We start from the raw sequence: 25,526 nt of genomic DNA, 5'->3' as shown, positions 1-25,526 counted from the left end.
TGTCATTGAACAGATGATTAAGCTGACCTCTAAAGATATTTAGTGCCATTGTGATATTTTATCTAATTTTTGTATGTTCGAGTTGTGATGAGGAGGAAGTCAGTAAAAAGTTAAAATGTATTTCATTGGAACACAAATGGCGGCGGTACACCAGAATTTATTTTCTCCTTTGTTATCTCCCATGGACTGCTAAGCCTGATATTCAATAACTCTGCCATGACTGTAGACTGTAGAAAAAATAAATTATAATAATAATGTATAATAACGACTTGATATTTTTATGCATCACACTTCCTTCACTGTTACAAAGTATTTTTTGGCAAAAATGGAATTTAATTCAACACAGAAAACGAATTCCACCGGAAAATTAACGGAATTTAATTTAAATAATATTTATTTTTCTTTTTGAGCGCATAAAGTCAAAGTGAAAATGGTTTCTAGCTGACACCTCTATAGAGAATTGTCGCGTTCCGCAATATTCAGCAGCGTATTGTCTGAGGCAATGCTGTTGTAATATGAAGAAATGAGTTACACGCATGAAATGGAAACGAAAATCACGTTCCACTCTGATGTGGATCCAATACGATGACTGCTCGTGAAACCATTCATAACGACATTAGCATGCCTGTGCAAATAATCAAACCAATAAATTTAATACCAAAAAAATGTACATTAAAATTTATGAATAATTGATGATCTAAGTTAACATTAATATCGCGATTACTGGCATACTCTACTGAATTACTTTCTCGTAAAGTTCTCTTATATGGAACTTGAGGTCATTTTTTCAAGCATCACCTGAAATATCTACTTAAAATATTATGAACTAGACATTATTAAATCAACGTACTTGGAAGATTAGAGACTTGCAGAGAAAATTATGCTTTAGGGCAATTCTCACTTCGTAATTTTTTTCCTATTCTCTTATTTTTAACTTGCATAGCAACTCCATATCCACGTTTTAATTGCATCAGCCTCGTCGCTGATGAAAAAACTAGAAGTTGCTGAAAAAAAAAACATTTATTCTAAAAATGTACCTGAGCTAGGTGCAGATAAGACGTTGGATGCCAAGGGACGTTGCTTAGCGTCACTAAGCCGGGACATCTCCATGTTTTTGACGCATATTTTCGAGTTGCATTTATTTACTAAGCTGCGGATGCACGCACAGACATCGACTCCGAATTGAACAGTGTTGCCAGTGTCGTTCAAGCAGCGGTGAGGTGTGGTGTAGGATCTTGCTGCTGCTCGACTTCGAGGACAGGGTTTCGAGCTTTAAAGCAGATCGTACATGATACAAACGAGCTCGTGTTTTTCTCCATGAAGGCTACCAGTGCCGCCTCGTTCACCGAGTCTAATGTGAATGCGAATAAATTGCCTTTTTTGGACTCTGGAAAGGAATCAACCTAGGTTGTAATCTGGTCCATGTTAAGATGTTTCGCAGCTACCCACGTACGCGTGAGTGCCATCCTCTGGATGAAGGATCTGGTGTAAGATTTGCCGCGATCAAGTCGACGAAAATTCGACTACCGCCATCGGTTTCCAGCAAGGCAATGGTTGAAGTGTTTGTTACTTCTTTGCTTTAAAAAGCCGCATACTGACGTAGAACATCGTGTAGACGTGTACTGAAAGTATTATTTTTCTCAAATTTCCTCTGCTTCAAAAAAATGTTGCTAAAAAAGAAATAAAATATATAAGAGGAAATGCAAGTTTTAAATAATGTTTAAAAACATTGGTTGATTATTGATTGTAGAAATATCCGAGAAATATTTCGTTAGGCATGTAGGTACGCGGGCAGCGAAGGTTAGGAGCGTGGCAGGGTTCGAGACGACGCTGCCTACAGTCCAAGGATTATTGCTCGGAATATCGATGCGCACCAAACATTTAAATAATATTTATTTAAACACCGTCCAAAACAATCTCCGGTTCCTGAAGATTAAAAAATTCATGTATTGTGATGAAGAATTAGAAGGAATGTTACAAACATTTCCACCAATTCTTTGTAAGCTGTTACAATGATTTCAATTGCACACATTGATTGTTCATCCTGATTCCTGAATAAGTTATAGGAGGAGGGTAATATATAATGCCTTTTTTGGTAATTCTTTTTATAATAAGGTGTGATAATGGGCCGGAACCTGATAATTTGATGAATAATTTCTATTTATAACAAGAAAACTCGTATTTTATAGCATTGATGAAAGTTGACGTATCACATGGATATATAGGTATGAAGGTTTTGATAAATATGACACGTTGTTTGAAAAAATCGGTTTTTTATTATGAAATTAATGCTGGTGTTGGAATTCAATGTTCATCTTGCATCTAACTTGTTTCTTAATAAGTTAAAGACAAGTAAATTTTTCTCGTTTATATCATAGTCGTGGATAAATGTTTCATAATCAATCGTGAATACTGGAAATAACTTATAAAAGTAGACTGTTATGCAATAAATAAACATGAATTTTTATGCTAATGAATGCTAACTGTTTGGAAGTACCTATAATGGTAATCACTTAAAATTGAAACTGATCAAAATTTTACCTCCTTTTGCAGTGTGTTTAAAAAGGACCTAAATTATTTAATGATTTATTTAGAGTCGGCTAAAGACCAATCATGACCACTACACTGAACAGTGAAAGGAACCTTCGCTTCTGATGAATGTCTAGAAACTTTAATTCAATTCGAATTGTCGAAATAATTGTTTTGCATAGAGCAAGCGTGACGCGGTGCCTAGAATGTATTTCTAGTGAAGTGATTAGTTCTATGTTAATGTTATTAGGCAATATAGATAATGTTAGAAGTGATCATGTTGTTTAATAAAAGTAATATATTGCCTTTGTTATCAATCCACTTAAATATATCGTACAATATTGTCATAGTTTAGTAATGGATGTCGCTTTAAATGAATGAAAAGCGCCTAGTACTCTTAAATTAATGTTCGAAAAGACCGTTCAAGTAATGACAAATGATTGTACGATATTTTGATGAAAAATATACGAGAATTGAAAACTGTGAAAAATACGTTTTGTGACGAAACTTGAGCGCTTCCAGAAATTTAAGAAATTTTTACAATGTTGCCGGATTGCTTGTGAATATATCTTGAACACATTCATCAATAATTTAATTATCAAAACAAATTATTTCGATTAGTTCTACTAAAACATCAAGTAGTATAAAGGCTCACAGAAAATACTAACGAGATCGATCGCTTTCGCAAAGCATATCCAAGTGCATTGAAAATATGATCGATCTTCGAAACCACGAGTAACCAATGCCTTTCTATTCAATTGAAAATTGATCGAATATTTCATTGCATTCATAACTTATATGGATTGCGTGAGTTCTCTTGCTACTCTTCACTATAAAAAAATCGGTTGTAAATTATTACTTATTGATTTATTAAAAGACTTGTTCGCAAAGGAGTTGCAAAAAAGTATTTAAAGGTCATCGTTGCGCAGGTCGATATTTGGTCGTTTATCTGCCGTCGCAACCTAATGTTCTTTGTGTGTTCTCCTTACACGGTTCAGGTACAACAATTTTTTTCATATAGATAAACTAAACTAATTTTCGCTTTTGATGAAGCTAGACGAATTCTTGATGCCTGAAATTCAACATATTCCATCACTGCACCATCAACTCCGCAAAGAGAAGATGCTTCCTCGCCTAATACTTATCATTAAAAGAAAGTATAAGCTTATGTCGCGTGTCGCGCGCATATCACAATCCAGGCTTCAGTCGTGACTTAAGCTAAGCACTAAAGGAAGCCACCAGCTGTTTGTTCAGTATCAGGAAATGTGATGATGAATCACATGTTGATTGACAAGATTATGAACGTGTTTCTGCGGTAGGTAATTATTGCTTTAATAACATTCACGTAGGTTATGTGCCAAAGGTTCACTCCTTGCATGCCTTGATATTCTGCGCATCTGATTTATCGGGAAGTGTACATTCTGTGAACGTTATGCTACTGGATGCTGTTTCCGTGTCTTCAAAAATTCTTTAAAATTTAAATTTTATATGTGTTAAGAATTTATAGTTGACTTAATTGTTGTGCGAATAAAAAGCCACGTGACTGTCGACTTGAGAAAAATGACAACTCTGATATTGTTGGGATATTTTTGACGAGGATTAGCAGCCAAGTATTCGAAAATGAAAATTTTGCGTAATTTCGTTGATAGACAGGCCAGAGTGTCCAATGAGTTCCCTACAAACTAATATCTGTAAGCTGTACAGTTTATTATAATCAGCGAAATGCCTATGAAGGGAGTGTAGCTAATACACACATTTCCATGTCGCAATTGGAAAACGACTCCGCTTCTTATCTTCCGACCATGGCTTCCATTTCTTCAACTTTGGGTCTATTCAACGACTCACTGAACGTTTCGGACGTAGCCGCTGATCCGGGTTTCCGGAATCCGGAGATTCTGGCGACCACCTCGTCGTCCGTATTCGACAACGTCACCACGCAGTTGTCTAACTCTACCATCTCGTACGCTTCCTCGACCATACCATACGTAGTTCCCAGCAACCCATCCTCGTATTTATGCGAGAACAGATGGCTTCCAGTGAACCATATCTACTTTCAGCTCGCCAACGTCTTCCTCTTCCTATCCTACCTCGCCCCCAACGGCATTTACGGGATCCTGTACCTGCGGGTCACTCTCTGTGTAGGATGCTTCTTCTTCTCTCTGTGGGGGTGGGTGATACTCTGCGCCTTTGACACGTTCCTGTGGAACGCATTTTTCGTCGTCATCAACTTAGTGCACGTGGTGGTCATCTCCTACGGCCTTAGACCCATACGCTTCTCCGCCGAGCTCGAAGAGGTCAGATCTTTAAATTAATGTCGATGATTCATGGCAAAATAATTGTCTGAACTTGTTTTTTCCCATCAGATTAAATTCCCATTTGTTGGATATTTTTCTGGTCGATAAAAATTATTTATTTATTATAAGAAACCTTGAATTTTCGTTGATTTTCAATTAACGTATTTTAACGATGCCTTTTTTCTGTATTCAACTAAGGTTTCCGGTGCAAATATATTTAAATTGTTCAGCTTCATTCAGCGGGATCAACTTTCGCTGAGAAGAATGCTGGTCTCTGAACCCGATGTGTCTTGGTGCAATGAACAGCTCGACGTTACCTTGTGTGATGTGTGAGCTTCCTTGTGTGAGCTGTATGAGTGCATGCATGGGTTTGTGTGCGTGACGCTACTTGTATGATGCGTGAAGTTCCTTGAGTGAACTGTGTGCCAGTTGTGTGTGATTGTGAGTGATAAATCGAACTGCCCATGGTGTTTAAGCCATATCCAGAACTTGCATCTTAGCTCAATCTCAATCAGTTCATCCTTAATGCGCTGCACACTAGACATTTATTTAACTTGTCTTATTAACTTAACTTATTGTGCCTTGCAGTCAACCATATTATTGTTTTTCAAAATAATGATCGAAGGTTCTCAATATTTTTTTGCAGGACAGGTGTTTTTTTTAGATGAAAACCTTACAGCAAAAATAATTAACAGTGCGTTCCAATTTGTTTCAATTCTCGCTCGCGACATAAACGAGCAAAATTACGCTGTAGTTCTTGAGGGACTATAACTTACATCATCCACACAATATTGGAGTTAGGTCCGGAGGCGTTGTGTGAATATGAACTAATTCTCTTGTTTTCTTTATTAAACTAAATATTACGTCTGCACATCATGCCATGATTGTTGTATTGATCCGCGCACTCCATTACGGAATGAGAATGAATGCTGAGCTGCAATTGACAAATGGGGAACTTGCGTGTGAGACCACAGCACCACAGTAGAGTGTCTCCTGACATGTGTGTTACTCGGTGTGTATGTTTTGGGTATGTGGTGCATGTCTAATGGCATGTTGTGTCATGTGGTGCATGTCTAATGGCATGTTGTGTCATGTGGTGCATGTCTAATGGCATGTTGTGTCATGTGGTGCATGTCTGCACACCTCCCCTCACACACCTCCCCTCACACACCTCCCCTCACACACCTCCCCTCACACACCTCCCCTCACACACCTCCCCTCACACAGCCCTCACAAGACCAGATTTGATAGGCAGTCAGTCCAGATTTTCCCGTCGGTTGCCTCGGATTTTTTCGACGGTAAATCGACGGCGACGCCGGGGGCCGCCGCCTGAATTTTCAGTCCGAAAATGCTCGATATAATTCACAGTAACTTTATTTTAGAACGTGTGAGGGGAACTCGTGTGATGAGCATATACCGTATGAGGAGGAGGTCGTGTGAGGGAGAAGCTATATGAGGAGGAGGCCATGTGAGGGAGAAGCTATATGAGGAGGAGGCCATGTGAGGGAGAAGCTATATGAGGAGGAGGCCATGTGAGGGAGAAGCTATAGGAGGAGGAGGCAATGTGAGGGAGAAGCTATAGGAGGAGGAGGCCATGTGAGGGAACAGCTCACTCAGCTGATGGATGAGCACCATCATCATCACGCGTTTCTGATGATCCGTATTATGTATTTAATGTTATTCGATCTTAATATATTATATTCTTAATCCAAGACAATTATCTAGAACCACCGTTGGTTATTACATGTGGGCCTGTCATATTAAATCAACGCGTGATCACCCAACACTTGCGTCTATCAAGAACCGTTCTGAGACTCCAACATGACAAAAATATTAATTCAGAAGTAATTTATATTATAAGCTCGAACAAAGACAAACAAATTGAGTCCTTTGGCGCTTTCTTTAAATTTCACAGTCGTCTGCTATAAGTTTGATCGTTCGAGCTTCACACTTGACGCAAATAATTCCCAGTGACTGAATAAACGACCTATACATTTAGCGTGAATTTCATTGTGAACCTATAATGCATGGAAAGTCTTCCATTTCCCTCATTTCAACGCCCTCCTACCCTTCCCTCTCGGTCGGCTAAAGTTCCCAGCGTCCATAACTTGAAACGAATTTTTGCTTCAGCGAACTTTGCGTGGCTGGCAGATTGACGATCCGCGGGGACGGACGGCGCCTCTGGTAACCGTCGTGAGAATAATGATGGATACCATCTGGCAGCTGGCTGGTAATGATGGATACCATCTGGCAGCTGGCTGGTAATGATGGATACCATCTGGCAGCTGGCTGGTAATGATGGATACCATCTGGCACCTGGCTGGTAATGATGGATACCAGCTGGCAGCTGGCTGGTAATGATGGATACCATCGGGCAGGTGGCGTATATATGCCCATCAAAAAGCTACTTAGTTACATGATTGAAGCGCCTCTGTCTTGGTCGCCCAGTGGTTGGCCTCCAGACTGTGTTGGTCTGCTGTGTCTGCCTCCATATGGTCTGTTGGAGCGTCATCGTTGTCTACTGCCTCCAAGTGTCATCAGTCTGCCTTAAAACAGCTTCAAATCCTCATTGGCCATTAATCTGCCTTAAAACAGCTTCAAATCCTCATTGGCCATTAATCTGCCTTAAAACAGCTTCAAATCCTCATTGGCCATTAATCTGCCTTAAAACAGCTTCAAATCCTCATTGGCCATTAATCTGCCTTAAAACAGCTTCANTTAATCTGCCTTAAAACAGCCTCAAATCCTCATCAGCCTGCCTCCAGGCGCCATTAATCCGCCTTAAAACAGCCTTAAATCCTCTTTAGCCTGCCTCCAGGCGCCATTAATCCGCCTTAAAACAGCCTTAAATCCTCTTTAGCCTGCCTCCAGGCGCCATTAATCCGCCTTAAAACAGGCAGCTTCGCGTCATTAATCAGCCTGGCGCGGCCGATATGAGGTATCGCGATTTCACCGCGTGGGAAATAAAGAGAAAAATGTCGCTTGTGATTCGTTGGAGTTGATCGACTCTGGTTTGATTTGAGTTATAATTCTCTTTTTTATGATGATGAAACCTCCAAAGATTTTAGGTATTGTGGATTATTTCGACAGTTTTTACGCTGACGGTATTATGCGTGTAGTTTTTGTCGTGATTTGCTCAGGTTTGAGTCATACTGACTCACTTATTGAGATCAGCACTTTCGACAGAAGTTATTCACGTGTACGAGTCTTCATGACTAAATCTCGTTTTCTTTTATTTGTTAAAATTAATTAGATCAATATTGAAGATTAATCTAACTAACCTAATTATAGGATTTGATTAATTTCAGATTCGATTAATTGCGCGTTGAATTTAATCCGGTGACAAAATTATAACGTCGGATCTTACATAAGAAAAACTTATGGACTTGCATGGATTTATCGACGATTGGTTCTACTTTGCTGATCAACGTTAGTTAGGTGTTTATTGGCCAATAATTGAAACCTGATTTTTTACAGTCGTTTGGTTAGTCATACTTTTTAAACATGCATGCACGAAAATATAACAATACCGCACATGTTACACGCGTTAATCGGTTTTAAAATGTAGGTAGTTAATACAATACGAAAGGACGTATATACCGATCAGATTGTGTAGGCATGAAAATGTCAGCAGAGTATCTATAGATCATTGCCTCGTGTTACAACGATCGATCCAGGCCTGCCTTACCGGACCACAGGATTCTTTTCATAACTTCAGTTCCTCGAACCGCTGGAGTAAATTTCCGATGAATATTATCAATATTTCTTTAAATGATCGTGTGAATCATGTATCTACACACCTCACTAGCTCTGCACTCTCTGACAAGCTCATGAAGAACTAAAACTCATTTAAGCGCTACGGATTCTTTACATGCCATCAAATAAATTACTTATTTTACTGACTTTAAATAATGTTTTTGTGCTCGTGGTAAAAATAAACTATTTGTGCAGACCTGTTTTACGGATTGAGTTGACTCAGTCTTATATTTGAAGGGTTAACTGAACTAAAGCTGAACTGAGGGTACAGAGGGTAGGGTGAGGTTTGAGGGCAGAGTAAGAGAGTGGGGTGAAATGAGGGCACAGAAGGTAGGGTGATGTGTCAGGGCAGAGTAGGAGAGTGGGGTGAAGTGAGGGCACAGAAGGTAGGGTGAGGTGTAAGGGCAGAGTAGGAGAGTGGGGTGAAGTGAGGGCACATAGGGTAGGGTGAGGTGTGAGGGCAGAGTAGGAGAGTGGGTGAAGTGAGGGTACAGAGGGTAGGGTGAGGTGTAAGGGCAGAGTAGGAGAGTGGGGTGAAGTGAGGGCACATAGGGTAGGGTGAGGTGTGAGGGCAGAGTAGGAGAGTGGGTGAAGTGAGGGTACAGAGGGTAGGGTGAGGTGTAAGGGCAGAGTAGGAGAGTGGGGTGAAGTGAGGGCACATAGGGTAGGGTGAGGTGTGAGGGCAGAGTAGGGATGTTAATTAAAGGACTGTATAAGTTGGAATGAAGTGAGAGGAGGAGAGGCTGGGGGGGGGAGAAAGATAGATGAGAAAATATATATATCAGCGAATTAGATTCAGTGAAATATATTATATGTGTCAGTGATGGTGTTTATTTTGTACAGTTAAACTAGTGTTCATCATCAATAATAAAATTAAGAATTATTCTGTCCAATTAAATAAGTGTTTAATCTTTCCAGTTAAATAAGTGTTTGTTGTACAGTAATACATTTCATATGGGTCATTCGGTGTAGTCATGTAACTGGGAGGGATAAAATTTGCTTCAAATGAATTTACTAACAGGTGCATGTTTTCTTCCTTCTTCTGATAGCCGAAATAAATAAGCTTGGCTTTCTATAAAGCTAGTATTAACATAATCTTATTTATCTGCGCCAATAAAGTGGAGTGAGACTTTCAAATTCATGTGGGGAAATTTTCCCGGGCGTAATTTGCGAAAAATTCTACACCATTTATAATTTGTTAATGTGCCACAAATGCTAAAGTTAATGAAAAGGCAAACAATTTCTAAATACGCTACGAACTCTTACTGTTCAGAGGCACTGTTACGAGAATTATTGAATGTGGCCGTAAAATAATTGTCAACTAATTAGCACTAATGTCCATGGGTGCGGTTTTTAATTAGAAGCCCAATTAATGCGGTAATTTAGCGACTTATCGGTTTGGTGTGTAGTGTGTGGTCTGCGTGATGTGCTGTTTGGTCTGATGTGGTCTGTGGTGTGTGGTCTGATGTGGATTTACTCTCACGAATTTACTTGCCTCATATACCCACAATTACCTTCACATACCCACTTACCCTCACGTACCATCTTACCCTCACGTACCATCTTACCCTCACGTACCATCTTACCCTCACGTACCATCTTACCCTCACGTACCATCTTAGCCTCACGTACCATCTTACCCTCACATACTCATTTACCCCCATGAACCCACTTACCCTCTTAACATCACGTACCCTCTTCCCCTCACGTATTTACTTTCCCTCACTTACCCTCACGTACCTACCTTTCCTCAATTACCCAAGTACCCTTACATACCCACTTCCCCTCACATACCCACTTCCCCTTACATACCAACTCCCCCTCACATACCCACTTCCCCTCACATACCCACTTACCCTCACATACCCACTTACCCTCACATACCCACTTACCCTCACATACCCACTTACCCTCACATACCCACTTACCCTCACATACCCACTTACCCTCACATACCCACTTACCCTCACATACCCACTTACCCTCACATACCCACTTACCCTCACATACCCACTTACCCTCACATACCCACTTACCCTCCTGTACCCACTTACCCTCACATACCTACCCACTTACCCTCACGTACCCACTTACCCTCCTATACCCACTTACCATCACATACCCACTTACCCTTACATACCCACTAACCCTCCTATACCCACTTACCCTCACATACCCACTTACCCTCACGTACCCACTTACCCTCCTATACCCACTTACCCTCACATACCCACTTACCCTCACATACCCACTTACCCTCCTGTACCCACTTACCCTCACATACCTACCCACTTACCCTCACGTACCCACTTACCCTCCTATACCCACTTACCCTCACATACCCACTTACCCTCACATACCCACTTACCCTCATATACCCACTTACCCTCATATACCCACTTACCCTCACATACCCACTTACCCTCATATACCCACTTACCCTCACATACCCACTTACCCTCACATACCCACTTACCCTCATATACCCACTTACCCTCATATACCCACTTACCCTCATATACCCACTTACCCTTACATACCCACTTACCCTCATATACCCACTTACCCTCACGTACCCACTTACCCTCACATACCCACTTACCCTCATATACCCACTTACCCTCACATACCCACTTACCCTCATATACCCACTTACCCTCACATACCCACTTACCCTCCTATACCCATTTAACCTCATATACCCAATTCCCCTCACGTACCCACTTACCCTCACGTACCCACTTACCCTCATATACCCACTTACCCTCACGTACCCACTTACCCTCACGTACCCACATTTACCCACTTACCCTCACGTACCCACGTACCCTCACGCACCCACTTCCCCTCAGAGTAACCCTCACGTACCCACTTCCCCTCACGTACCCACTTACCCTCACTCCCCCACTTACCCTCTGTGCGCAGGTGTACCGCGAGCTGTTCGCGCCCCTGCACGTGCCGCGTGCCCAGTACAAGCGCGCGCTGGACGCCATGAAGGTCGTGCGCCACGTGCGCTTCCAGGAGATCTTCGCGCAGGAGAAAATCACGCGCGTCGACTCCCTCTCCCTAGTGCTCTCCGGCAGGTGGGGGCACTTGGGGTTCGTACCCTGGCTGGTGGGGCACTTGGGGCACGTACACTGGCAGGTGGGGCACTTAATTGGGGCACGTACCCTGGCAGGTACGTGGGGCACGTACCCTGGCAGGTGTGGCACATGGGGCACGTACCCTGGCAGGTGGGGGCACAAGCCTCAGTAAGGTGGGGCACATATGTCGGACGGCCATATTAAGCATATTTTTTATACCTGAGGACGTTGATTCGTTGACTAAGTGTGTGAAGGATAAGTAAGACACCATCGGTCTAGAGAACTCATCTTGATATGGGGTGGTAATACATGAGAGTTTTATTATATTGTTATAAGGCTAAGACGTCGACCGTTAGGTCGGAGTAGCTCGAACGCGAGTTACATTGCGGCGTACTTGTCAGTTACTGGGGGACCTTACTAAGGTCCAGCCCATTTATAGACAGCGTCCCTCCGTTCATCGGGTTCATGTCCTTATGACCTTATGATGAGTTAAGGGCTTCGTAGTCCAAGGTCAAGCTGATGCTCCACCTTCGTCGTCCTCCGTTTCCAAGTCGTCGATAGGCAAGTCACCCCGCCCTTGGGTCCCGTATAACAAATGTCTCCCAATCCTCGTGACACATATGCTGTATAAGCTGTCGACTCAGCGTCTAGGCAAGCTATCAGAGACATGCACTGTGGACTCGTAGCTAACTAGGTCTTCTGGTCTGCTGGTAAACACGGGAGGACTTTTATCCACAAACATATCTCGAGCACATACCTTGGCTTTTGGGGTACTTGGGGTAGGCATTTAATGCATTCAGTTAAACCTCATGCTATCAAAAAACTTTCATTACATGATAGTGAATACAGTGAAGTGTAAAACTTAGTGAAATAATTTGGTGAGGCAATAATAGAAAATATTTTCCAGGTAAGCCCATCGTTGTCCTGGATTGATAATTCCTGAAAATTTCGAATCCTGTTATCAAAAAAACTGGTCATGTCAATAATCCTTAATCCCGTTGATAATAATAAAGCTTGTGTATTTTAATTATCTTAAGACTCTTTCAAACCCACATTTTCCAGAATAGACAGGAATCGCATGGTACTCCCGTTTCAAAATCTTAGATATATATACCGATTGCAAAATCGACTTATAATTTTTTTATCTAATCCTTTCCTCCAATCCCATCTTATTCTCCTGCGCTAAAAATAGAATTTCAGGTTCAGGTAATATCCGACACAATAAGTATCCTGGATAAGTAGCGGTGCTAGGCTTCAAACACACTAACTAACTTTGATTACTATATGTAATATATCAGTAATTAATTAAATGCGTTGCACGTCATGGACTTATTTTCAAGGCCTAATCTAGTACGGTAACTATTTATTTTCAAGCGATGAAGGTACCTCACAATTGACGCGGCCTTCGGGCGGATGTTGCGGTGCTGATCTTTACTCAAAGAAATGAGTGACACATTGCCTCATTCTAACCCGAATAAGTGTTTGGCCCAGTTATATCCTTGTTTGTGCGACGAGCATTCAGCGAACGCAGCGACCCCGAAACTCCACGGGGGCCGCCGCCGCTTTCAGACGAAGTTAGGACACTGAAGTATGGGTCTGGGGGCTGGTCTGTTGGTCAGGGTCTGGGGGCTGGTCTGTTGGTCAGGGTCTGGGGGCTTGGTCTATTTGTCAGGGCCTGGGGACTGGTCTGTTGGTCAGGGTCTGGGGACTGGTCTGTTGGTCAGGGTCTGGGGGCTGGTCTATTTGTCAGGGTCTGGGGGCTGGTCTATTTGTCAGGGTCTGGGGACTGGTCTGTTGGTCAGGGTCTGGGGACTGGTCTGTTGGTCAGGGTCTGGGGGCTGGTCTATTGGTCAGTGTCTGGGGGCTGGTCTGTTGGTCAGGGTCTGGAACTGACGACATGCAGTTAAAAATACTCCTTACCCTGAAAACCGAGGTTACTACTGCAATCTGTTTACTTCGAAAATAAGAAGTTTAATTCTAAAAATTATAGAGCAAATCCTAAAATCTATTTACCATGTAATTTAGGGGGTTTCTTCTAGAATCCTAAGGTAGCTAGCTCGTGCTATTTATTCAGAAAAATATAGTGGTTACTCCTGGATTCTGTTTACCCAAGGAAACATGGAGTTACTCCGGTAATCCGTTTACACTGACAATCCCATGTACATCAAACCCTAACGAGGCACACCTGTCCTGAGCGTCTCCTTTGATTAATTAATTAAGCTAGAGGCAGCTGGGAATTACACGGTGCAGGTGCTGTTGTAATTATAATTATGCTTCAATATTTGTTTCATAAGACTTCATTTCGTCTTTAATTAAGTTATTACATCTAGTAACTAGTTCGAAATAGGGTGATATAAATTGATCACTATCTTGAGTGCGGTAGTTCATTGACGGATTATTTTTCGAATTTACTATCATATCTGTCGATGATTTTTCTCGCATAAAGAAAGAATTATAATTTATTTAATTCAAGTAGGTATATAAATAAGAAATTGTATTAGTTACTTTTGGAAAAGTCGGACAAATTTATGGTGTCATGCCAGATCTTTTGCCATTTATAGACCTCATTTAATTTCTATTTCGGACGTCAAGTTCATTTCTTCTGCCGAACCATTAATAATCTACGATCGCGACCTCGACCATCACATCTCAAATCTTCCTCCGTGCAAAAATCACGGGCGTTTTGAGGTTGAATCACCGACGAAATGCCGCCACAGAGAAACCATAAATTAGCACAAACTTATACGACGATATCCTTGCAAGAATTATAGTCAAATTATGGCTAATATACATATAATAGATGAGACATCGATATATTATTCCATATTATCTCTTATTTTAAATTTAATATGAACTTTCAATTCAGTGACGTGTGGCGGCTGACACGTAATTCAGTTGCCGACATCGGCTTGTCTGTTAGGGAAATGTGGATCGTGGATGCCGTAGAGTTTATCGCCCCGCGTAGCTGCGTTTATTGAGGCGCTAAATTGGATTCTCTTCGACCTGAAGCATTCACATTGAAATAAACGACGACAATCTCGCCGGGACCTGAGGTAGCGCGACTATTTTTGTGATATCAAGGCTTTATTTTTACGATATTGTTGCGGGAAAGCGATGAAGCTTTGTGATGCAGGTGCGGTATTGTGCGTGGTAGTTTGGATACGAAATGGAGCTAGACTTGGTTAACTAGAATGCTTCGACTTGACAGACCCTGACCAAATGCTGTCGTCACTCGTCACTAGACCGCCGTCACTCGTCACTAGACCTCCGTCACTCGTCACTAGACCGCCGTCACTCGTCACTAGACCGCCGTCACTCGTTACTGGACCGCCGTCACTCGTCACTAGACCCCCGTCACTCGTCACTAGACCGCCGTCACTCGTCACTAGACCCCCGTCACTCGTCACTAGACCGCCGTCACTCGTCACTAGACCCTCGTCACTCGTCACTAGACCGCCGTCACTCGTTACTAGACCGCCGTCACTCGTCACTAGACCGCCGTCACTCGTCACTAAACCTCCGTCACTCGTCGCTAGACCTCCGTCACTCGACTAGACCCCCGTCACTCGCCACTAGACCTCCGTCACTCGTCACTAGACCGCCCTCACTCGCCACTAGACCGCCGTCACTCGCCACTAGACCTCCGCCTCTGGAATTGGCTACGTTCCAATACCCGCGTCGCTGGGATGTTCAAGTCAGATCCAAACTCCACTCTAATGTCGACCATTCCTGAATGGTGACAAAAATTCAACGATTCGAAACTTGAAATCATGCAATTCCGTACATTTATTCTATTTAGTATTAAGTGAGAATTTGGTACATTATGATATAATGATACCGTAATTAATTACTCGCTTTTTGTAATCGTGAGGTAAAATTTATTCTCGGGTATATTGCTTGATGTAATTTGTTAATTTGTGGGTGAATATTTCATTTGTTAGGCTGGGTCACATAATTCATACTAATATCTCAAAACACTTAGAATATTTTAAATTATGTTGTTGCATTACAACATTTTTTTAATTTGCTGATTATAGCGCAGAGCTCACCTTGCCAATAAAGTCACTAGAGTGCAGAGCTCACACTGTTGAAGTAAGGTCATCATAAACTGATGATGAGTTTAGAACTTCTAGTCTCCGGTCACGCTGATGTGCCGCCTTCGTCGTCCTCCGTCTCCGAGTCGTCGCTAGGCTGGTCACCCCGCCCTCTGGTCCCGGATATAGCATTGGACGTGTTCCGTCTATTTGCCCTAATTTGGGCCAGCTGATGCAAGATGCTGTTGCTTGTCACTTGCTGAGGGTAGTTTCCCATCACTGGACAATCCGGGATCTTTCTCAGCCACTTGTCCAGTCGTCTCTTGAATGTCGCAAAGGTAAACTCCCCTCCTCTCAGCATCTTTGGCAAGGCATTAAACAGCCTCGGTCTTGCCGCGGACAGTGATCCTTCACGAAGAGTTTGTACTCTGGCCGCAGCTCGGTTATTAAATGGAGGAATCCTTCACAGTCTCCCTATCCTTTCGTTGTAATATGTCACTATTTTAGAGGTCTCACTCTCAAAGTTGGGAGATAATTCGGTTATCATCGTCCATGTGTACAGTATGATATACCACTCTCTTCTCTTCTCCAGTGAGTACAGTCCCAGGTGTTTCAACCTACCCCTGTAGTTCAGCTCCAGCTCCCTCATACTGCTGATCCTGGACGTGAAGGTTCGCTGGGCTGACTCCAGATTCCGCATCGCGCCCGCCTTGAGCGCTTCTCAAAGCCGCCTGAGGGTCCTGAAGAGGGTATATCGTTGGTGCTGCTTCTCTCGTTCGAAATGTCCGCCAGACCCATCCGTTGTTTCCTTCGCACGACTATTTCCTCGAAGTGGTCATTGAACGTGTCTTCGGTACCCATCAACACTCCGAGATTTCGAACAAGCTGCTTTTCCTCAATTCCTGTGCCATCCGATGGCAAGTAGCTATGTGGCATCCCGGTCTCTGTGCCAGGTCTGTACTCATTACTTCGAATTTGTTGCTGATGAATTGCATCTTATTAGGGCACATTTGTAGATTGTCGACGGTTCATCGTGAGACCTCTCGCAGTCGGGGCCATCTGTGATCCTCATCTGCACTCTTGTTTCGTCCGCTAGTTAAGATGTAGATGCGTGGGTAAGCTCCGAGTTGATATCAGCAATGTGGATGGGGAAGAGGATCGGTCCAAGCACAGAGCTCTGTGGCACTCCGCTTTTCATTCTCGCTTCTCTAAATTTCGAGATCCAATTGCGACAGCTTGTACTATAAGTGTCAGGAAGTTGTGGATCCACTTTAACAGGCTTCCTCCTACTCCCAACAGCCTCAGCTTTCCAAAGAGCACCCCATGGTCTACTTTGTCAAAAGCTTTAGCAGAGTCCAGGTATACCGCGTCTACACCTGCTGCTTCCTCCAGCTGGGCCACAAGACGGTGATGGTGCTCCAGTAACTGCGACAAACAGGAACGATTACGCCGGAAACCATGTTGTCCATTATTATACAATTCAGCCGCTTCCATATACTGGACAAGCCTCCTGACCACTACCTTCTCGAAAACCTTGATCACATGTGAGGTCAGGGTCACAGGTCTGTTATTTTGAGGTCTGTCCCTCAGGCCTCCCTTATGGATTGGCGTTATCTGTCCCATTTTGAGGCCCTCATGCAGGGATAATTCCCTCCGTCTTCGAGATTTTCCAGAGCCTTGTGAGCGGAGCCTTCAGTGCCCCAATACACTTCTTCGGCAGCACTGGCGGAATTCCATCCGGTCCTGGTGCTGAGAACGTCGCCTGTTCTTTGATACGTATTTCCATGTCTTCTGGTCCAAACTCAATTTTCTCCAACCCCCTTCCTCCTGCAGTTCCTGGAGAACTTCGATTTTTCCTGGAGAACTTCGATTTCATTCTCCTCCGTTGAGTAGCGGTTGTTACTGAACACTGATTCAAACTGTGATCCCATGCAGTAACTTAAACATGCCCTGGTCATCTCTGACAAGGACACCGTTATCTTTCAGCAGACCCACTGGCGTCTTTATTTTAGTCTTGGACTGAGCGTATTTAAGGAAATTCTTCGAGTTCTCTCTGATGACCTCAACTACTCGTTCCTCGGCAGCTAATTCTTCCGTCCTGAGCGAGTCCTGCAGCCTGCGTTCAGTTTCCTTGTGTAGCTCTACTATAGTCTCTATCTCATTAGATCAATAGCAGATTTAGCTATAGTTGTTTATTCAATCGTGTGCGTTTTCTCATGATGATTCGTCGATCTCCGGACTTTAAAGCCAGTTTTTCTTGGGGTATGACGCACACACACCTGTGCTAGTTTCTCACATGGCTTTGTGTAAATTTCCTATGCATTCTCTTCACGAAAACTCTTTTCTCTAATTCTGAATTCTAATTCTTTTCTTCAATTCTAATTCTCTTATCTAAGTTCATTCCAAATTGCCTCCCAGTCCGTTCTTCGATGGTGGAAGTTCAGTCCTGCCAGTCCTTCTTGATGTATATGCCTAAGATGGATTTCAAATCATTAGAGTGCAGAGCACACCCTGTCCATAAGGCCATTAGAGTGCAGAGCTCACACTGCCAATAAAATCACTTATAGAGTGCTGAGCTCAAGTTTCTATATACTCCTTGTCGAGAGGGTGAGCGATTTTTTTACTGTTACTGTTGATTGTTACCGATCACACGAGAGAACTGATTACTTATTGTGCGTTACCAATCAGACGAGGGAACTGATTACTTATTGTGAGTTACCAGTCAGACGAGGGAACTGATTACTTATTGTGAGTTACCAATCAGACGAGTATGCCCAGTACGCCTCTATTTAAATGCCCAGTACGCCTCTATTTAAATGCCCAGTACGCCTCTATTTACATGCCCAATAAGCTTATCAGATTTTCCTCTCATTCTGAGCTGTACAAAACTTTAGCCTACGCCCTTTTTCTGTGGATGGAATGATTAAATTTAACTTAAATAGTGATGCGAAGAAAACTTAAATCGGAATTGTGTTAGGTGAAGACCAAAAATCTTGAAAAAAAAATGAATTGCCCCGAGCTTCGTGTCAGCCATCCTGTAAAAAACACCAACTGACTTTTTAGAAATATTTAAACCAAAAAAATATATTAGGAGCTAAAACAAGCGGAATATTATGATTTTAAATTGAAGGTTATAATAATAGGTAAACTTGAATTTGAATGCAGTTTGATGACAAGGAGGGTTTTATTATTTGGTTGATAGAAGTTGTGACAGGGAGACAGTTATCAATAATGGAAACTGGCCTGAGCTACAAATTGGTGTAGATGAAGGTGCAGATGAAGTCTCACTCCATGGTGCAGATGAAGTCTGACTCCATGGTGCAGATGAAGTCTCACTCCATGGTGCAGATGAAGTCTCACTCCATGGTGCNGGGAACTGATTACTTATTGTGAGTTACCAATCAGACGAGGGAACTGATTACTTATTGTGAGTTACCAATCAGACGAGGGAACTGATTACTTATTGTGAGTTACCAATCAGACGAGGGAACTGATTACTTATTGTGAGTTACCAATCAGACGAGGGAACTGATTACTTATTGTGAGTTACCAATCAGACGAGGGAACTGATTACTTATTGTGAGTTACCAATCAGACGAGGGAACTGATTACTTATTGTGAGTTACCAATCAGACGAGGGAACTGATTACTTATTGTGAGTTACCAATCAGACGAGGGAACTGATTACTTATTGTGAGTTACCAATCAGACGAGGGAACTGATTACTTATTGTGAGTTACCAATCAGACGAGGGAACTGATTACTTATTGTGAGTTACCAATCAGACGAGGGAACTGATTACTTATTGTGAGTTACCAATCAGACGAGGGAACTGATTACTTATTGTGAGTTACCAATCAGACGAGGGAACTGATTACTTATTGTGAGTTACCAATCAGACGAGGGAACTGATTACTTATTGTGAGTTACCAATCAGACGAGGGAACTGATTACTTATTGTGAGTTACCAATCAGACGAGGGAACTGATTACTTATTGTGAGTTACCAATCAGACGAGGGAACTGATTACTTATTGTGAGTTACCAATCAGACGAGGGAACTGATTACTTATTGTGAGTTACCAATCAGACGAGGGAACTGATTACTTATTGTGAGTTACCAATCAGACGAGGGAACTGATTACTTATTGTGAGTTACCAATCAGACGAGGGAACTGATTACTTATTGTGAGTTACCAATCAGACGAGGGAACTGATTACTTATTGTGAGTTACCAGTCAGACGAGGGAACTGATTACTTATTGTGAGTTACCAATCAGACGAGGGAACTGATTACTTATTGTGAGTTACCAATCAGACGAGAGAACTGATTACTTATTGTGCGTTACCAATCAGACGAGGGAACTGATTAATTTTGCGTTCCCGATCAGACGAGGGGAATTTGAGGGGATGAGATGAAAGCAGAGGGGAAACGAAGGCTTCGTTGCCGCACCATTAGAGGGATTGTCGAGGCAACGCCCCATCACCATGACAGTCTCCCCTCTTGTGCCCTCAGCCCTTGGGGCGAGGGTCGTTCGTTTGTCCTCATTAAGCGAAGCGATGTTTACGCGAGAATTTCTTTCGGCTAATTAACGTACGACCAGTACGCATCTATTTACTTTCTCAATACGCCTCTATTTACATGCCCAGTACGCCTATATTTACATGCCCAGTACGCCTCTATTTACATGCCCAGTACGCCTCTATTTACATGCCCAGTACGCCTCTATTTACATGCCCAGTACGCCTCTATTTANTGCAGATGAAGTCTCACTCCATGGTGCAGATGAAGTCTCACTCCATGGTGCGGATGAAGTCTCACTCCATGGTGCAGATGAAGTCTCACTCCATGGTGCGGATGAAGTCTCACTCCATGGTGCAGATGAAGTCTCACTCCATGGTGCGGATGAAGTCTCACTCCATGGTGCAGATGAAGTCTCACTCCATGGTGCGGATGAAGTCTCACTCCATGGTGCAGATGAAGTCTCACTCCATGGTGCGGATGAAGTCTCACTCCATGGTGCAGATGAAGTCTCACTCCATGGTGCGGATGAAGTCTCACTCCATGGTGCAGATGAAGTCTCACTCCATGGTGCGGATGAAGTCTCACTCCATGGTGCAGATGAAGTCTCACTCCATGGTGCGGATGAAGTCTCACTCCATGGTGCAGATGAAGTCTCACTCCATGGTGCGGATGAAGTCTCACTCCATGGTGCAGATGAAGTCTCACTCCATGGTGCGGATGAAGTCTCACTCCATGGTGCAGATGAAGTCTCACTCCATGGTGCGGATGAAGTCTCACTCCATGGTGCAGATGAAGTCTCACTCCATGGTGCGGATGAAGTCTCACTCCATGGTGCAGATGAAGTCTCACTCCATGGTGCGGATGAAGTCTCACTCCATGGTGCAGATGAAGTCTCACTCCATGGTGCGGATGAAGTCTCACTCCATGGTGCAGATGAAGTCTCACTCCATGGTGCGGATGAAGTCTCACTCCATGGTGCAGATGAAGTCTCACTCCATGGTGCGGATGAAGTCTCACTCCATGGTGCAGATGAAGTCTCACTCCATGGTGCGGATGAAGTCTCACTCCATGGTGCAGATGAAGTCTCACTCCATGGTGCGGATGAAGTCTCACTCCATGGTGCAGATGAAGTCTCACTCCATGGTGCGGATGAAGTCTCACTCCATGGTGCAGATGAAGTCTCACTCCATGGTGCGGATGAAGTCTCACTCCATGGTGCGGATGAAGTCTCACTCCATGGTGCGGATGAAGTCTCACTCCATGGTGCGGATGAAGTGATAGACGAAGGAAAATATGGCGTCGTTCGCAGGCGGGCGGTCGCGGTACTTTGCTCCAATCCGAAGTTAGCTTTAATCTCCAAATTCAGATTGGGAGAAATGAGGAAGGCTGCCCACACAGAATTACAAGAGATGCTGTAATTGTAGCCGGCCAAATTAAATAATGAATGATTCAAACCTAAATTATAACAGTTTTCTAACCGGAATCATCTATTAAGATATAAAAATGTTCTATAGGAGCTCTCTTCCTCTCCTTCCGAGCGTACTCCTTCGTTTTCTCTTTTCTTCTTTTCTAATCCATCCCTTCATTTAACCCATCCCTCTCCCCCTCTCCCCTCACATCGTCTCCCTCGCTCAGCGTCACGCGCACAGCACTCACATGACTCACCACTCACGTGGTCAAGTTCTGTCTCATTACAAGTGTCATCACTGTCATGTATATGTTTGCTATGAGCACCACCCTAAGTAGTATCAATTATGATTAACTAGGGCAATTAGCAGTAACAATTACAGGTGTCAAGTAGCAGCGGACAAGGCCAGCGGCATAGAGCAGTTTCTAGTAGCAGTGATAGGCAGCAGTTTTTAGTAACAGTTGCAGTTACCATCAGTAGCAGTGACAGTTACCATCAACAATCACCCACATCATCACCAAACCCACTCCTAACCAAACACCCCCTACAACCCCCCCCCCCTTTCCCCAGACTGGTCATCAGCCAGGGGGGGCGGGCGCTGCACATCGTGGCACGGCACCAGTTCCTCGACTCCCCGGAATGGTTCGGTGTATCATCCGACGAGTTCTTCCAGGTGACCATTACTACCATTCACCTACCATTGTTTATTAATTATCATTGATCGCTGTTTGCCGCTCATTACTATCATTCAAGTAGCATTGTCCATTAATTATATATCATTGATCATTGTTTACCGCTCAAGTGAACTCATAAACATAAATGGATCAGATTGTTGAAATATTACCACTATACTTGTATTACATAATTCTTGAAATTACACTATACTTGTAATACTCCCGACACGTGTGCTCAGATCGGACATAGCAAAGTGGGTCAGGATGGACCCACATAAAGGCTAAAAATGTATCACTATTTGGCTAAATCTCGCTAATTTTTCTGAGTATTGTAATCATCGACTTCAACATAATATTATATAAATCATTAATGTTATAATAAATCATCATCGTTAGTTTTGTTATCAACAGTTTTTAATGATATTCATTCGTTTTAGGTTGCCATTAATTTCAACGAAAATATGAATGAATTTAATTAGCACCATTGACTCGTATCAGGTTAGTTTTCAATATTTTCACTAGGATGAAAGTTATTCTGATAAGATGAAGTAATTTGAAGATAAATACAATCGATTTTATTTCACGCGCTGTAATGTTTGTTAAGGTGCAAGAAATTTAGTTGAGATGCAGTGATTGTGGTACCATGGTACCAGTCTCGTGTCCACCAGTCTCGTGTCCACCAGTCTCGTGTCCATCAGTCTCGTGTCCATCAGTCTCGTGTCCACCAGTCTCGTGTCCACCAGTCTCGTGTCCATCAGTCTCGTGTCCGCAGGTGTCCGCCACGGCCATCGAGGACTCGCGCGTGCTCATATGGCACAGGGACAAGCTCAAGTTGTCCATCAGCGGCGACGCGTTTCTCGTGTCCATCTTTGACCACATCCTTGGCCGCGATGTCGTCAAGAAGCTCATGCAGGTCTGTTGTCACCTTGGCAGCTTAGCTTGTAAGTTAGTCTTCTTGTCATTATTTTATCTTCTCAGGTTGTCTGCTAGTCATGTCATGTCTTCATCTTGTTATCTTGTCATATTGCTGTTTTCATGTGATTTCAGCATTTGTTCAGGTTGTTATCATGCCAGCTTGTCTTCTTGTAATCTGGTAATCTGTTCTCATTGCTCTCTTGTTATCCCGTCTTGTCATCTTGTATTGTTGTCAGCGAGCTGACAATTTTTCATGTAATTTTCGTTGCTAATTCTATATAACTTTATTTACGCCAATGTTATTATCCTGGAATTCATTCGTAACACTTTCAAAAAGCTGAAACATTTTTACGGAATTCTTATTGAACTAAAATACTATTTTTATCCCAGTATTTGAGTTATATTGTCGTCGCACGATATCGTTGATATCTTATTTATTGATGCAATTTTTTTTGTTTGAATTAATCTATTGACAATTCAATCTCACAGTAACATTGATGTGCACATCGTCATCTCATTCTAACTTTGGTGTCAATATTGTTACCTAACTATAATATTCATGCCTATATTAGTATCTCATTATAAGATTCATACTAAGCGAATATTTTACAAGAAAATGAAGGACAGTTGCTCTTTAATTTCAAGCATCCCTCACCTGAAAAATTCACGTCTATAAAATTCACTTTAGAGCCTCAAGCCAACCATTGTCTATCATTTGTCTATTGCAAGCGAAGAAACCAAATCAATTAAAGGCGGCTTTCAGACTGTCGCCTGCTCCGAAAATCAGCTTCTATTGGTTCGATCCTCAGCTTAGATAGCTTTTGTACATTTCATTTTATATTGACTGGGATTCATACATTCAAACACCATGGATAAAATTTGCTCTTCGTGCCACACAATAGTTCTGAGCTTGAAGTTTTGAATTTGCTGAATTAGTTTTGGTAACTCCTTATATTTAATAATAGTAAACTATATTATAAAAAAACATAACGAGCTGCTCTGAAGATCGATCATTGGAAAATTATCTATTGTTTACTGCCGTAAGTTCCCATTCATCTGAGTCTTGGTCTAAAGCATTAAAATATTTATATCATGAAATATTATCTAAATTAAACTCTCATGTATTATGGGTAAATAATTTTAACATTGTTGTAACTTACGCTAATAATTCATTAAAAAACAATCGTCCTATCCTCGTCCTTTCCAATTTATCAATACAGTTGTGCGCGATGCGCATCGGCGTATATATATTCGTCGCAATGCAACTTTCAGACAAAATAGGTTTAAATTTAGATGACCAATAAATGATATCGATTTGTGTAAACAGTCTACGAATTGATTGTCATTTTATTCTTCACTTATGAACTGATGATGAATCTGTTCTGCGGAATATGTTCATTAAAAATATTGTGAATTTTCTCGTAATTTTTTTGTTTATCAATTCATGATCATCAACATAATTGAGACAGGTCACTGTACAAAAGAACAATGGCTAACTCATACCAAAAAGCTGAACAAAGTCCTGGCCAGTCTTTGATAAAGGAAAACAAAGGCTATGCCAGACTCTCATGGAGAATAAAGGTTTATGAGATAAAGTCGAACCTAGTTTCTGTGGGAATACGATACTGCGAGTGCGATAAGGATTCAATGGTTATGAAATATATGGGCACATTTTTATTTATTACCTAGAGATTTGAAGTCTTTATACTAATTGTTGGAACATGAGAAATAATTCGGAATCCAAAATAAATTTAGTTGTTGCTTATCGAGTTAACAATTTCGAATTTTCGTAATTCTATTCTGAATTTTATCATTCATAATTATCCATATCATTCATGATACATATTTATAAATTGTTTATCAAAGGATGCTTACCTTTTGTTGCTTCTTATTATTGTTTCTCAAGTGCCATTAATCATATTTTGTTAATATTTTTGATAGCTAAAATTTTTAAGTTGTTTTCATGCATATTTTTACAATGTTTTGCTAGTCAGGGGTTACGAAAAAGAGAGGACTATTGACCTTTTTACTACCTACTTGTTTTATAAAACTTAAAGTACATTTTTTCATGCACTAGTGTTCGTAATCATGTAGTTTGTGAAAGGCAAGATTCAAATTAATGGGCTTAGGCTTTATTAATATACAGTAATTACATATATTAGCGATTAGTTTTCAGCAGCATCTGTTGAGGCCAACATATTTCCATTCCATTTTTGATCGGCCTAACGTTAATGATTCCTACATCAATACTGGAATTTATATTAAAATAAAATGTGGTCCCCATAACGAAATGTAATTGTCATTTTGCT

At 42.0% G+C, this 25,526-nt stretch overlaps 1 protein-coding gene across 1 annotated transcript in view; it reads left to right on the top strand.

Annotated features, from left to right (window-relative positions):
- Positions 1–2,503: 2,503 nt before the first annotated feature.
- LOC108679932 (blood vessel epicardial substance) overlaps positions 2,504–25,526 on the top strand; it is a 37,589-nt gene continuing 14,566 nt past the window's right edge. Inside the window, exons 1-4 of the mRNA XM_018168675.2 lie at positions 2,504–4,823; positions 11,505–11,662; positions 22,199–22,301; positions 23,075–23,215. Coding sequence (XP_018024164.1) covers positions 4,290–4,823; positions 11,505–11,662; positions 22,199–22,301; positions 23,075–23,215 — 936 coding nt within the window. The 5' untranslated portion in view covers positions 2,504–4,289. The remainder of the gene's footprint in view (positions 4,824–11,504; positions 11,663–22,198; positions 22,302–23,074; positions 23,216–25,526) is intronic.

This window comes from Hyalella azteca, unplaced genomic scaffold (assembly GCF_000764305.2).
Source record: "Hyalella azteca isolate HAZT.00-mixed unplaced genomic scaffold, Hazt_2.0.2 contig16320, whole genome shotgun sequence".
Classification (NCBI taxonomy): domain Eukaryota; kingdom Metazoa; phylum Arthropoda; class Malacostraca; order Amphipoda; family Hyalellidae; genus Hyalella; species Hyalella azteca.
Note: the sequence above shows the minus strand (reverse complement) of the source record. Positions and strands in the feature narration are given on the sequence as shown.